This window comes from Myiozetetes cayanensis, unplaced genomic scaffold, assembly GCF_022539395.1.
Source record: "Myiozetetes cayanensis isolate MyiCay16 unplaced genomic scaffold, myiCay2020 scf34, whole genome shotgun sequence".
In the NCBI taxonomy this organism is placed as follows: domain Eukaryota; kingdom Metazoa; phylum Chordata; class Aves; order Passeriformes; family Tyrannidae; genus Myiozetetes; species Myiozetetes cayanensis.
The window spans coordinates 2,637,419-2,651,619 of record NW_026087566.1 but is presented as its reverse complement, the minus strand read 5'-3'; the positions used below and the strand labels follow the sequence as shown (position 1 = coordinate 2,651,619).

The following is a 14,201-nucleotide window of genomic DNA, read 5'->3' as shown; positions in this document are numbered from 1 at the left end:
TCGACACGGCAGAGCACAGGCTTCAGATGTGTCCCCCCAGGCAGCCTGAGCCTGCAGGCAGCTGCTTGTCCATGGGCAGGCTGGGGCTCCTGCTCCTGTCCTCAGTGGCTGGGGATGCTCAGTCCGGGCCCCTGAGCCCCAGGCCGGGGTCAGCAGGACGCTGTGTCACCGCCTCCGTCAGTCTCGGGGATGGGCTCCAGCGGGGCGCGCAGCCGGGACAGCTCCGGCGAGGCCGAGCCGTTCCTGCCGATGCCGCAGGACTGTCCCGCGTTGTGGATCTGCCACAGGTTGTCCAGTGCCTCCGCCTTGGCGTGCTTGAGGAGGTCAGCCTGGCCCTGCGGGGAGGGGGCATTGAGGAGGGTGGGTGTCAGCGTGAAGGCATCAGGGCGAGGTGTCAGGGCAGGACAGGTGTGCCCGCGCAGCTCTCACCCCTCACCTTGAGGACGGTGATGTTCCAGGCGAAACTCTCCAGCGCCTTCTGCAGCTTGCGGCCCCGCAGCCCCTCCTTGGTCTCGATGCGGTGCAGCTCCTTGTGGAAATCCATCCCTGCACAGGTGGGAGCGGTGCTCAGTAAGCACAGGAGATGCTGGCATGGGGATGGCCACCACCAGCGAGGACCAAGCCAGAGGGAAGCCCTTTGCCCACCATGGGGGTGCAGGCTGGGTGGGTTCCCCTCTGCCCCAGCAGCCCCCAAACCCCGCTGTGCCAGGAACAATGAGCCAGCAGAGCCCCCAGCACACTGGCACCCTGCTTGGCCCTGGGCAGAGGCACATCTCTTGCACCCCACGGCTCACCCAGGGGGGCTCAGAGCAGGGGGCCCACCAGGCCCCCCCACTGGGGTTCGTGTCCTGGCGCTGTGCACCACGTGACGGCCTCGTGAGCGGGTGCTATATTTACCCCTCCTGACGCAGCACCGGCTCCGGGCCCACTCCAGGGCTCCCACGCAGCCTGCTCGCCCACGTGCTGTCAATCAGACACCCCCAGCCCCGCATCCCCGCCGCAGCCGCACCTCCCCAGACCCCCCAGCACCCGCCGTCTGGGTACTGGCCACGCTGGCACCACAGGGGCTCGTCCACAGCGCAGCCGAGGCGAAAGCAGGGACAGACAGCACCAGGACACAAGGGTGGGGGCTGCAGCCCCCCAAACTGCTGCTTGCCACCACCCTGAGAGGCCACACACCCCAGGACCCTCTGCCCTGCAACACCCCAGCACAGCAGCTGGAGCAGTGGAGGAGGGCACAGAGCCCACCTGTGCCCCGCAGCCCCCACTGCTCCGCTCCCCCAGCGCTGGCAGCGGTGCCAGAGCCGAAAGCCAAGAGCTCGGGGAGGTTTCCGTCTGCCGCGTAGGCAGGGAACAAACAGGGCTGCTGGCAGCGTGGCTGGCATGAGGGGATGGCAGAGCAGGGCCCCCTCCTTCCTCCCCAGTCCCTCCAGCTCCTGAGGCTCTCCCAGCCCTGTGGGGAGCCCACATGAACCCCTGGGCCAGCAGCCCCCCATGTACTTGGGGCTGGTGGAGCTATCCCTGGAGGTCCCAGCCCACAGAGGGGCCACACAGCCATCAGGGCCTGGAGGGAAGCTGGGGGTCCCAAGCAGCTGCTGCGGTGGGGGCAGCCAGGGGGAGGACTGGGGCAGGCGGCAGCAGCAGCACCTGCCTGTGTGGGTTCTGCCATGTGTCTGGGAAGTCGTAACACTCAGTTGCCACTTCTACCGTCAGCCCCAGCCTGTTATTTCTGGCACTAATTATGTTCTGGCATTTGGCAGCTAATGACTCTTCCCCGCTTCCTCATCAGCCTCCCCTGCTCTGCTGTGCGTTCCCTCCCACGCAGCCCCGCAGCCCACCCACCCACACCCTGTCCCCAGTGCAGGAGGCCCCACACCCCAGCACCCCAGGACGTGCCCAGGTTTGTGGCCAGAGCCCCACTGGGGCTGGGTTTGCCCTCAGGGACCCACCTGCCTGCTGCGCCTGGATGAGCTTCCCGTACACCACGTCGGCGGACTCGATCAGCGTCCGGCTGGTCTGGATCATCTGGGGAGAGGGACAGCATGAGGAGCGGGGCAGCCCTGGCCTCACAACCCCCCCAGCTGAGTGGATGGGGAGATGGGGCTTGTCAGCAGCTGGCTGGTGGCCAGGTTCTCTCCAACACAAAGGAAGGAAGCAGCTCTGGCTGAGGCTATTAATGAGTTTTCTCCCACCTGGCAGGACAAGGGCAAGGGGAAGGCAGTGAAGGCTGTGGGGTCCCAGGGTCGTACTGACCTGGGCAAGCCTGTGCCTCAGCAAGACTCCTCCGTGGACAGCCCCTAGGCAGCCCCCCACCCACCTCCCCCTGCTGCGGGATGGGTGCAGTGAGTTCAGGGTCCCCTGTCCTGGGGAGGGCACTGGTCCCGGTGCCACCGACCCCATAGAGCTGAGTCCTGGCAGAATGGCACTTACTGTCTCGTAGGCAGTGAGGACCTTGCGCAGCAGGTCGGGGATGGGGCCCTGGGCCTCCATGGGGGGGTACTGCTCTGCCAGGTTGAGGGTGACGCTGGGTGTGCTGTCACTGTGCAGCAGCCACGTGGACACTGTCAGGATGCACTGCTTCATGTTGGCAGCGGGTGTCAGCCCACACAGCTCCTTGAAGGACACCAGTGCATTCTGTGGGCAGAGACGGGTGTCAGTGGCTCCCCACTCAGGAACATCCCCGTTTCCCCTGGCTCTCTGCTCCAGATAAGGCTCCTTGCTCACATCTCCCAGGAAGAGGACGCACTCCCAGGCCCCATCCTCCCCCACAGAAACCAGGTCCCCCAGTGCCTCTGCAGCGTCTGTACCTGCACATTCTCCCGCAGGTCGGTGGCCTCCCGCAGCGGCTGCGTGGCCGTCCGGAAGACCTCGTCGATGGCTTTGATGCCGGTGGCCTTGGTGGAGGTGTACTCCCGCACCCGGCGGCCCCGGCGGTGCCCCTTGCCCCCACCACGGCGGTCGGTGATGGCCACATGCACAAAGAGGGTGGCGTGGGGCAAGGGCTCCCCAGCCAGCGACTGGAGGGGCACGTGGCGGTAGCCGGGCTGCAGGCACTCGAAGGGGATGGTGTACTGGGCAATGAACTCGTCCCCGATGTAGTCATCGTCCAGCACGACAAAGCGCAGGACGGCCAGCTCGGGCAGGTTGATCTGGAACTCCAGGCTCTCATCAAAGATGGGGTTGTCCCCGCTCTGCAGGGCTGTCTTGGTGCGGTGCTCAGCACAGTCAGCTGGGATGCCGTGGATTTCGGCACAGACGTAGGGCTCCACCACCTCCCCTTTGGCCCCTGAGCCCTTGGGCTTGGGCAGGTTCTGCCCGCTGATGACCTTGAGGTGCAGGAGCTGGGCGGGCACCCCGGGCAGGGAGTCCTTGGCGTTGGCACTGAAGTAGGAGACCTCCTCCCGCATGATGGCTGGGCGGAGGACGTAGCCACAGGCCCCATTCTGCCGGAACCAGCCCGCATTCAGGTCCATCATGAGCCCCGGTGTCTGGTAGTTCATGGCCACCATCTGGCAGCCGCACTTCCAGAAGTCCTGGGGGTTCATGTTGCTGGCGTCGATGCGCATGGGGCTGGGGTAGACACGGGAGAGGAACCGCTTGTTGTAGCTGACCAGCTCAGCCGGGCACTCGTTGGCAAAGCGTCCCGCTTCCACCTCGCTGAAGGAGCACATCTCCCAGTAGCGCTGCCCACGCCGTGAGCTCTCAAAGTCCTGGAAGGGGACAGCCTGGCAGAGGCTCACCAGCTCCGAGAGCTCCCGGCTGAGGCGCACCCGCCTCGGGCCACCTCCCTCCGGTGCCTCCCGGTCCTCCTGGCCCAGCCGCCGTGCCAGCTCCCAGCCTTCCTCCTCGTCCGACACCTCCCCCTCGCTGTCCTCGCAGCTGGGTGGCAGCTTCTTGCCCTTGATGAGGATGCGGCCCTTGAGCTGCTCTGGGGAGGGCAGGTAGGACGCCAGTGGGTTGGGGGGCTCCAGATAGAGCTTGTCCCCCAGTGTCTTGCGCAGGCACTGGGCAGCGAGGCGCTGCTGGGGGGCCGAGCAGCGCACCACCAGGCAGAGGATGAGGGGATAGGCGGAGGCGGTGAAGGCGTGTTGGTCGATCAGCCCCACCACGGCACGGAAGGGCACGCAGGAGGCAGCAGAGGGGCTGGTGTAGACCACAGGCTCGCCCTCGGGGCCGTCCCACAGCACCAGTTCGATGCTGCGGCAGCCCAGGCCCAGGGCGCTGATGTAGCCGCTGATGTCCGAGCGGCCCCAGAAGTTGTCCTCCAGCAGGCAGGCGCTGTGGGCAGAGCTGATGTAGTAGTGGGAGAGGGGCTGTGCCATGTCCTGGCAGACCTTGCGGTGCTGCGGGTCGAAGATGGAGCAGTCAGCAGAGAGCAGGTAGCGCGTGAAGCCATCGATGGCCAGGTAGCCCTTCTCCCGGCCCTCCTTGGAGGGCTCATACTTGCCCACGATCTCCAAGCACTTCTCCTCTGTGACCCCCTCCATGCCCTGCTCCACCTCCAGGAACATCAGCAGGTCCTTCACACCCAGGTATTCCTTGTTGCTGGAGAACTGGACCAGCAGGAAGAAGATCTCGGGGCGGGTGCAGAGCTCACAGTAAGCCTCCACAAAGAGGTCGCAGGCCACCTCCGCACCAGGACGCTCACTGGCCTTCTGCAGCTCCTTGAACTTCAGCTCGATGGTGGAGGTCTTCATGCCAGGGTTGAGTGCTTTGATCAGCTGCACAGCCCGGGACACAGGGATGCGACCAGACTTATCCAGGTCAGCGAGGTCAAAGACGGAGGAGATCCAGGAGGTCCGGAGGCTGGGGTGGCTGGTCCCAGGTGCCTCGGGGCTGTGCTTCCCATAGGACACCAGGTACCGCAGCCCCATCACCCAGGCACTCACCACGTCGGCCGAACTGGCCACCAGGTCCAGAGACTCGTAGTTGTCTCCATAGATGATGGAGAAGGCGCACTCATCTGGGAACTGGTCGGAGAGGCCGTTGCTGCGCAGGACAGGCGTCTTCTTGCCTACACGCACCTCTTTGACGGACTTGATCTCAATCTTGGCCTTCTCCGAGTCCTTCTTGGAGGGCTCCCAGCGCACGGAGCGCATGTCGGCGTCCAGCACAAAGAAGCGGCTGTACATGCGGGAGTTGGAGCGCACCTTCTTCAGCTCGCAGCCCTCCAGCATGAGGGAGATGCAGGCGGCCGTGCTGTTGATCTTGCGGTCGTTGGGCATGGAGCTGAAGGACACCGTCTTCTTCTTGTGCGGCAGCCGCTGCCGGGAGCCATCCTACCAGGGTGGGAAAGGGGCAGGGCTGTCAGGGACGAGCAGGCAGCACTCGCCCCTCCAGGTCCTGCTTCAGGGTCCCCCTACCCCAGCCCAAAGCAAAGCGCAGCACCCCGGGGTGCCCCAGCGTGTCCCAGTGCCACACGAAGCCCAGTCCAACCCGGTCCACCCCTCTCCTGGGGGCCGGGAGCTGGCTCCAGCCCTGGCCTCCCCCACGGCTCACTGCCTGGCTTAATTTAACTCTGCTTTCCTTCCTTCCTTCCTTCCTGCTCCCAGCCCTGAGACAGATCCTTCCCCACTGCTTGTTCACCCTCGGAGGTATGGCCTTGCACTGGCAGCCCAGCATGGGGCTGGGTCACTGGCTGGGGACATCAGAGGAAAAACGATGCCTGGCATGTGATGCATGAGCAGAAACGCTCCTGGGGAGCCCCAGCCAGACCCTCTGGCCTTCTGCTAGGAGAGGGGTAGGACAGCCCCTGCCAGTGCCACGGGCTGGGGATGAGCATGGCCATGGCCCCATCCTGCAGAGCCAGGGGTCACGGGAGCATGGGCTGTTTGCTGCCAGCACCCCATGCCTGCACTCTGTCCTGCCCCATGGTGACAAAGGGGGACCCTGCTGCCACAGGGCTGGGAGGGGCAGGAGATGAGGGGGAACAGCAGGGCCAGGAGCGTATTATGGGATGGATTTCATTAAGTAGCGCAGTAGGAGGAGATTTAATCCACTTCTTCAAGATTATGGTTGAGTCACCTCTAATCTGATGGTGTCTCTGTCAGAGGCAGGTCCTGCCCAGCTGCCCAGGTTGGGGGTGAGGAGGTGTTTCCCTCCAGTGCCCGAGATCTTCCTCACCTCCTGCACGGGACTGTGCCTGGACGAGTGTGTCCCTGTGCCTGACCCAGGGGGCTGGGATTTGCCCCTTGGGACCAGGCAGCCCTGGCCAAGGGCAGTCTGGACAGGTCACAGAAATGGGTGGACGGCTCCTCCAGGGACACCTGTGACACAGTGGCCCAGGGATGGGGGAACCAGCCCCAGCCCTCATCCCCTTGTCAGAGCCAGCCAGATCCTGCTGTCCCAGAGCTCTGATGTGTGAGCTGTTTGCATCCTCTCACTGCCAGATTGCTCCAAGGAGCTGGCCGAGCTCCAGGGCCCCATCTCTGTGCCAGCCAGCCTGGGTCAGCAAGGGCTCAGCAGCAGGTCACAGCATTGGACAGCCCTGCAAAGAAGGACTTGCCCCTGGATGCCTCCTGCAAGCTGCAATCTGAGCGCTCCACTGAGGGGCAGCCCCAGCCCTCGCCCTGCCAGGGGGTGATGGGCACTGAGGGCAGCACCTCCTGCCCCGGGCAGGACGCCCGCACCTCTGCAGACCCGCTCCCCGCCCGGCGCACCCACCCAGTGCGGCTCCGCGCCGGGCCCCACAGCCGAAAACAGGAAATCCATCCGGAAAGGAAACACGGGCGGGGGGCCTGTGTGCACCCAGCACCAGGGACCTGCTTCCAGCTGTGCCCGGTGAAGGCAGCCAGACACGCCCGACTGCCACCAGCCCTGCCGGTACCCCAGCCACCCTGGCTCAGCACAAAAGCCTGAACGCCCTTCCCTGCAGCCCCCCATCCCCCCAGGTTTGGGGAAAGGGGAGAGGGTCCTCTTTGCAGCACTTTGGGGTGCAGATATGTGGCACAGACCCAGGAGCGCCCTGCAGCACGTGGGCTTTGCTCTCCCTCTGCACGGGCTGGCAGCAAGTGGCAGGCAGTGGGTGCAAGGGTCCCCTGCCCACAGCTCCTCACTCCTGGGGACCAGCAGGGAAGAGCCGCTGCTCCCTGGTAGCCCCTTCCACTGGCTGTTCCAGGTGGTCTTCAACCCTGGGGATGCCACACAAGGAGCTGGACAAGGCACAGACAGGAGCAGCACAGGCAGGTGATGAGTGGGGCAGCAGCAGAGCCAGGAGGATGTGATGCCCATGGCCATGGGAGCACAGGGCACCCCCAGACAGAGAGCAGGGCTCTGGCAAGACCAGTGATCCTGATCACCGTGCCATCAAGCTGGCAGAGAGCAGGCAGGGCTCTGCAGAGGAAAGCACTAACCATGATGCTGATGGCACCCAGGATGCCAATGGTGGGTTCAGAGGGCATGTCCCAGCTGCTCATACCCTGCCCAGCTCTGCAGCATGTGCTGAGCACCTCTTCAGCCAATTACCTCCTGCATTAGTGCCCTGGCGAGTGCCACTGCCCTAATCTTGGCCTCCACATGGCAGCCACTGCTACCAGCCACACAACCTGCTCCCAAGCTCAGGATGGAGAAGGGCCCATCATTTGTCTCTCCCTTCCCCGTATCCCCCAGCCTGGCCATGACAGGACTCATCTGCAGCTGGTTTCCCTGGGTCCTGGGTCTCCCCACTACCCCCCGAGCTGGGCAGCACTGGCAGGGATGCAGGCAGGGATGCAAGCAGGCAGGAACCCCAGAGCGGAGGCAGTAGGAGACCAAGCACAGTCAGGGTTTTTCTATCATCATTTGCTCCCTGCCAAGAAGAGAGCGACTGACACATCCACTCCCCGCGGCACCAGCTGCCGCTCCCCAGCGAGGGGCCATGGAGCCAGATCCCAGCGGAGGCACCACACAGCTCCTGGGGCTGGCACAGGATGGGGAGGGGATGCAAGAGATAGGACAGTGAGGTGCTCAGGAAGGGCCACCTCCTGCAGCAGGAAGGAATAGATCCAGTACCCCCAAGTCCCTCTCCAGCATCCTCCCAGCCCACCAGACCCCTCTGCCTCTAGCCTGAAAAGAGAGAAGGGAGGAGGTCCTCTAACCAGGGCACAGGGACACTGCGGGGGCCAGCTCTGGATCCCACTGCTCCAGGCTCCCCCCAGCTCCACACAGCGAGTCGCTCTTTCAGATCCACTTCTTCAGTCTTTTCTGGAAATCCCAAAAAATAACAGAGCTGGCATCTCTTCCCACATGTGCCTCCGCTGCCACTCAGGCCCTGGATGGACTCGGGGATGCACGACGGATCAGCACGAGCTGGGGACACTGTCCGGGCCTGACCCTCTCCCGGGTCATGTCCCTCCGCAGCCTGCGCTGGCCCTGGGCCACCCGACCTTCACGTGAGGCCAAATCCCGCGGTGACGCAGGTGGTGACGGGGATGTGCCCAGCCCGGGGGCAAATGGAAGGTTCACCACCCTCAGCCCGCAGCGCCCGCGGCCGGTCCCCCGGGCAGGGAGGGATGCTGGCCCGTCCCGGTAGCAGCAGGAGTCCCCGGCGAGGTCCCCAAGGAAACCGGGCACTGACAGCGCACCGGCACCAGCCTCTGGCTGCACGGGAGCACCGGGAGGTCTCCGCGCCGTCACCGCGTGGGTGCATCCCGGCCGCCCCCGCAACAGTTTGCAGCGAGAGCCCGGGCGGGCGAGGGCAGGGCTCAGGGTCCCGACGCCGCTGCCCAGAGAAACGAGTCCCGGGGGCAGAAAAGCGGGGCTGGGGCGCCACGGGAACAGCCCCCACATGGGGTATTAATAGCATCGGAGCAATCCCAGCTTAAAATAGGCTGCCGGGAGCGGGGAGGCAAGTCCCGGGCGGACGTGACCCATTGTGTCAGCGAGCACCGCCAGCCTCAGCACAATCAGGGGAGTTCATTTAGGAAAGCACGTTTGATCCACTGCCCACCCAAGTGGGAGACCCCCAAGACCCTCCCTGACCCCCTGCCCCACCACGGCCCGGCTCCGGGAGGCGTCAGGAACAGGTTGGGAGCTGGCCAGGCCGGGCCGAAGGCTCAGCGCTTGGCAGGAGGGCGCATGGGAGAGCAGAAGCTGTTTGAGGGGCAGGAGCGGGCGCCTTCTCACCGGCACCCAACGGTGCCCTGAGCAGGACCGGGTGATGCTGCAGCGTGGTCGTGCAGGGGACCCGCTGCACTGGACGGGGCGACCCACGGACACTCCACAGAGCCGGGCCGGAACAGACTGTGCCCTTGGGGACCACGGGGCCGGGCAGGGCTCGGGGACGTCGGGCCAGTCCCGGAGCGACCGGCGCCGCGGGCAGGTGGCGACCCCCGGGCACCAACCGAGGATGCGGCTGCTCCGCGGAGCCGCCCCACGGGCCCAGGGGGAGCGGGGGGCAGCGGGCAGGGCCGGTGCGGGGGGACGCGGCTCTGCCCCCCTCGGCGCTGCGCAGGGGTCGGTCCCAGGGCGCGGGGGGGCCGGGCCGGTGCGTTGCTCTCACCTTCATGATGCTGGCCCGGGGCGCTGTGGGCGCGGGGCTTCGCTCCGCCGAGTCCTCGCGGCTGCTGCTGCCCGAGCCCGAGCCGGGGCTGCCGCCGCCGCCGCCGCGGGGCCCGTTGGGCAGCGGCGCGGCGGGGCGGGGCGAGCCCGGCGGCTGGGCGCCCCGGGGCTCCTCTGCCATCCCCCGCGGCCTCAGGGCAGCGGCCGCCGCGGGGCCCCGGGGCGCCCGGAGCCTGCGCCCGCCGCCGCCGCCGCTGCGGGCTCAGTGGCGGAGCGGGAGGGAGGCGGTGCGGCCGGGAGGAGGGGACGGGCCGGGCCGGGGGCGGGGACGCGACGAGGATGGGGACGGGGACGGCGCGGCCCCCCCGCCCCGGGCTGCAGCGGTGGGGCTCGGGAACAGGCACCGGAACCTCCCACCGCCGGGGCATCCCCGGCCTCCGCCCAGCGCCGCAGCGCCAGGGCCCGGCAGCCGCCCCATCTCGGGAGGGACCCCGGCAGAGCCCGCAACCCGCAGCCGGGCACCCAAACCCAGCCTGGCACCCTGCAGCTATGCACCTGCACCCTGCAGCCTTGGTACCAGCGGCCCAAACAAACCTGCACCCAAAACAAGCTGCACCCTGCAGCCGGGCACTGAAGTCGACCTTGCACCCTGCAGCCTGGCACCCTACACTCAGGTAGGCACCCTACAGCATGGCCCTGCCCAGCGGGGTCTCCCCCACCAGCCTGTACCCCCTCTAGAGCCGGTGTCCGGGCAGGGCACTGCAAGCAGAGCCAGCGGGTGCAGCCCTGGCCCCACGCGGCTCTGCCAGGAAGGGGGCTCAAGGCCTTTGCTGCAGGGTACCCCCAGCCCAAGGCAATGCTTCTCCCCGACTTGTAGAAGAAATTTTGCTCCAGTTTTTCCCGGCAGGGAGGGTGGAAGGGGCCCCAACCCGGTTCATCCCTGGCGGGGGTCTGGGCTGTGCCGCGGGATGCTTTGCTTTGTGTAAACCTTGTCCAAGAGATCATCATCCCCTGCCCGCGGCCCGGCAGTCGCCCGGCAGCAGCTGCAGCGCAGCAGGTGCCCCACATGCCCTCGCCAGCCCTTAAAATAACCCTTAACAAGCAGGAGAGGAAAGGACCAGTCCCCCCCGATGATACACATGTGCAAAAAAGGCACAAAGACCTCGGTGACTCCAGAGCCCACCCAGCCGCTGAACCAGTTAAATATTCATGGCTGCCCCTTCCCCAGAACCCCAGAGAATAGCAGTGACTCCTCAGTCCCCAGAGCAGTCAGACTGCTCGAGCAATCTCTTTAATGAGGATTAAAAATAATAGTATAAAAAAATCAATCCCAGAGCATGGCCCTTTATTTATTTTTTTAAGAGATAATCCTCCTTTACTTTGCTTTTTAAAACATTAAAAGCATCCCTTGCTGGAGCGTACTTTCCTAAACCAGTGGATGTGCACTGGAGCCTGGCTGGGGCTGCTCCATGGCACCTGCCACCACCAGCCACCTGTGCCTTGCCCAGTGTCCCTGCCAGGGGACAAAATGCCACAGAACCCCAGCACTCAGTGGAGTGATGAGCAAAGGCTCTGCTGCTCCTTCTGCTCCTGCAGAGGTTTCCGTTGTGCTCTCTGCCTCAGACATGGGCTGAGATGTCCCTCAGGAAAGGCACAGGAACCCGTTTCACTGTGGCTGAGGGCACTCCAAGGCACTGAGCGAGCGTATCTGGTGGCTGCAGGACCCCACTGCCCCATGACACTCCCAAGTGTCCACTCCATCCCCACAGCAGCACTGAGCAGGGAGCAGAGGCTTGGTCAAGCTCACTTGTCTCCATCGGCTCTGCTCAGCCAAACCCCTGGAGCTGGGCACCCTCACCCCCACACCTCCTGCACCAGGGACATGGCCCCACTCCCTCCCTGGAGGGTGCACACCAAGTGAACCCCAGGGCATGGTGGGCTGTGGGACCCCTGGGCTGCCCTAGGAGATGACGGAGCCCTGAATGAGCTGCAGCAGCCGCTCCTCCCGCAGGACCCTGGGCATGGGCACAGGGGAGCCCAGTGCCTCCCGCAGCCGGGTGAAGGCTCCAGCCCTCACCAGGTGCAGGCGCAGGGGCCCAATGCTGCCCTTGAAGCGGAAGGACTTGTAGACAAGGAAATCCTCTTGGAGACACTGGTCCAGCTGCAAAGAGAGGGCAGCTGCCTGTGCTGGTCCCACACCACTGTCCCAGTGCCCCTCAGCTACCCCTCCCCAGAGGCCACCAGGCCACCCCAGAGCAGAGCCCACGTTCCCCTCACCTTGTAGCGCTGCCCCTCCGACAGGTCCCGCAGGCCCTGCAGCTCCACGAACACCTCGTAGTGGGGGGCGCAGGGCCCCGAAGAGTCGCCTGGAGCAGCACCACGAGCACGTTCAGAGCTGCCCCCAGCCCCCAGCAGTGCCAGCCATGCTTTTAGGGGGACTCGGGCAGCTCAGGGGGACTCACCCAGCAGGCTGCTCTCCACACAGACATAGTCAACCAGGCGAGCACCCGGCCACATGCCCAAGGCGCGGCGCAGGGTCTGGCAGAACCGATCCTCAGGTATGCTCTCACCCCGCACACTCAGTGTCTGGCTCTCCCTGCGGTGCACGGGGCTGAGGTGGGTCACTGCCACCCTCCTGCCCACACCCTGCCTGCTACAGAGTCCCCCCACAGCTCCCCGAGGTGAGGGGCAGGGGTTGGGGTATCCTCACCTCCGCACAGGTTCCACCACGGGACACTGCTTGTGGAAGCCAGCCACCCTCAGCACCTCCCCAGCACAGCACCTGCGTGGGCAGAGGAGTGTTAGGGAGAGCTGGGTGTGTGGGGCTGGAGCGAGTGGTCCTCCAGGACCACACAGCAGGGAGGAAGCACCTGCACTCTCCTGGCTGGGCTGTCACAACCAGCCCATACTCGTGTCCCTCCCAGAGCTCATCCAACAGCATCGTCCGTGGCTCCTCCTCCACAGGGTAGGGCAGGAACTCGAAGAAAGCCCAGTCAGGGCACAGCAGGAATTGGGGCACTGGCTCTTCTGGCCACAGGTTCACACCAAGCAGAGCTGGGCAGAGTCAGTGTGTGTCAGTGTGAGCCCCTCAGACCCTCTGTCCTTGCCCACACAGCATCACCCGCTCCAAGGGGGAATTTTTAGCTGGTGCTAGGACAGTGCTGGTTTTGGGGAGCAGGAAGGGGATGTAGCACAGAGATGCAGTGGTGTCTGCTGGGACAGGGGGATCTTTGCTGCCATACAGCAGCAGTTCCCTGCGTGCACGCAGGGCAGACTGTGGGGACACCCCGGTGTGGGGGACACTCACCTCCCACTGCCTGGTAGAAGGGGCAATAGAAGGGCAGCCCCAGGCAGTCAGCCTGGAGGAGGGCATCACAGTAGAGTCGCTCTGTGCTGTGTGCTGACCCCACCACCACCACCTCCAGCTGTGGCCACAGGCGCCGCACGATGCCCTCGAAGCCACGGGCACACTCAGCGCGGAGCTCAGCCGCCCGGGCAGGATCGGGGGTCAGCAGTGCCTGCAGCTGGCTCCGCACCTCCTCAGGCAGCCCGGGCTGGGGGCTCAGCCTGCCCAGTGCCAGCTCCTGGGCCAGCTGGGGCCACTCATCGCGCAGGGTGGCCAGCGCGTCGCGCAGCTCGGCCGCCAGCCCGGCCTCCAGAACGTGCAGCTCCCGCTGCCGCAGGGCGAACAGCAGCTGCACCCGCAGGGCGGTGGCCCGAGAGGGCAGGGCACCCGCCGGGGCAGGGGTGCAGTACAGGGTGGGCAGCGGCCACCCCGCCGGGGCGCGGGGGCAGCCGGGGGTCCAGTGCAGCAGGGACGTGCCCCGGTGCGCCAGTGCCCGCGGGAAGGCGGCACCGAGGGCATCCAGGTAGAGCAGGGATCCCTGCGGGGAAGGATGGGGTCAGGAGGGCAGACCCTGCGGGGGGCAGACCCCACGAGGGTCCGTGCCCACCCCGCCCGCTGCCCCCCGTACCTGCAGCGCGGGGTCGGTGTCCCAGCAGCCGCGGAGCAGAGCCCAGGGGAGCAGCGGGGAAACCGGATCCGTCGGCGCTCCGTCCCGGCAGCGCTGCCCCAGGGGATGCCGCTCTCGTAACTCCTCGGAGACTGCCGGGAGAGACACGAGGTGAGGGGGGCTACCCCGGGTCCTCCCCCCCATCCAGCCCCCCGCGCCGCCGCCCCGCACTCACCGCCGGCCGGGCCGGTGCCCGTGCCCAGCAACCTCCGCAGCCGCCGCTCCTGCCTCCGGCGCACGCCGGTGCCCAGCGCCTCCAGCCGCCGCCGGTACCGGCCCCCGGCGCAGAGCAGCGCGGAGCGAAGCAGGCAGTGCCGCAGCGCGGGGACAGCCACGGCCACGGCCACTGCCACCACGACCGCCACCGCTAGCGCCGGCAGCATCCCGGGTTGCGACCGGCGCCCCCGAGCAGGGACCCGGCCCCGGCCCTTCCTCGCCCCCCCGGCTATTCCGCCTCCGGCAGGAATGACGGAGAATTACCGCGCCCGGCACCGCCCCCCCCTCCCTCCTCCGCTCCACTTTTGTTTTCATTTTCAACTTTTCACAGCACCGCCGGAGCCCCCCGCCCGGCGGGCTGAACCGCGAGTTCCAGCGCCGCCTGCTCCCTCATCAAGAGGAAGTTCCTTCTTTGGAAAAACATGGCAATTGGTTCGGTTTGCTTCGCCTTTTGCCTGGAAATATGGCTCCAGCCCCATCCCCATCCCAGCCCCT

At 66.1% G+C, this 14,201-nt stretch overlaps 2 protein-coding genes across 2 annotated transcripts; both read right to left on the bottom strand.

Moving 5' to 3' along the window:
• Positions 1-13: 13 nt before the first annotated feature.
• On the bottom strand, positions 14-9,658 carry LOC126646340 (inactive phospholipase C-like protein 2). Its single transcript, XM_050327598.1, has 6 exons — positions 9,479-9,658; positions 2,808-5,279; positions 2,431-2,634; positions 1,950-2,025; positions 437-546; positions 14-335 (listed from the first exon to the last, which is right to left on the bottom strand). Exons 1-6 carry the CDS (start codon positions 9,656-9,658, stop codon positions 150-152), a joined length of 3,228 nt encoding a protein of 1,075 aa, XP_050183555.1. The 3' UTR covers positions 14-149.
• Positions 9,659-10,805: 1,147 nt separating this feature from the next.
• Positions 10,806-13,888, bottom strand: GHDC (GH3 domain containing). Its single transcript, XM_050327691.1, has 8 exons — positions 13,666-13,888; positions 13,452-13,582; positions 12,785-13,361; positions 12,348-12,531; positions 12,188-12,259; positions 11,940-12,073; positions 11,755-11,843; positions 10,806-11,638 (listed from the first exon to the last, which is right to left on the bottom strand). Exons 1-8 carry the CDS (start codon positions 13,871-13,873, stop codon positions 11,438-11,440), a joined length of 1,596 nt encoding a protein of 531 aa, XP_050183648.1. The 5' UTR covers positions 13,874-13,888; the 3' UTR covers positions 10,806-11,437.
• Positions 13,889-14,201: the final 313 nt, after the last annotated feature.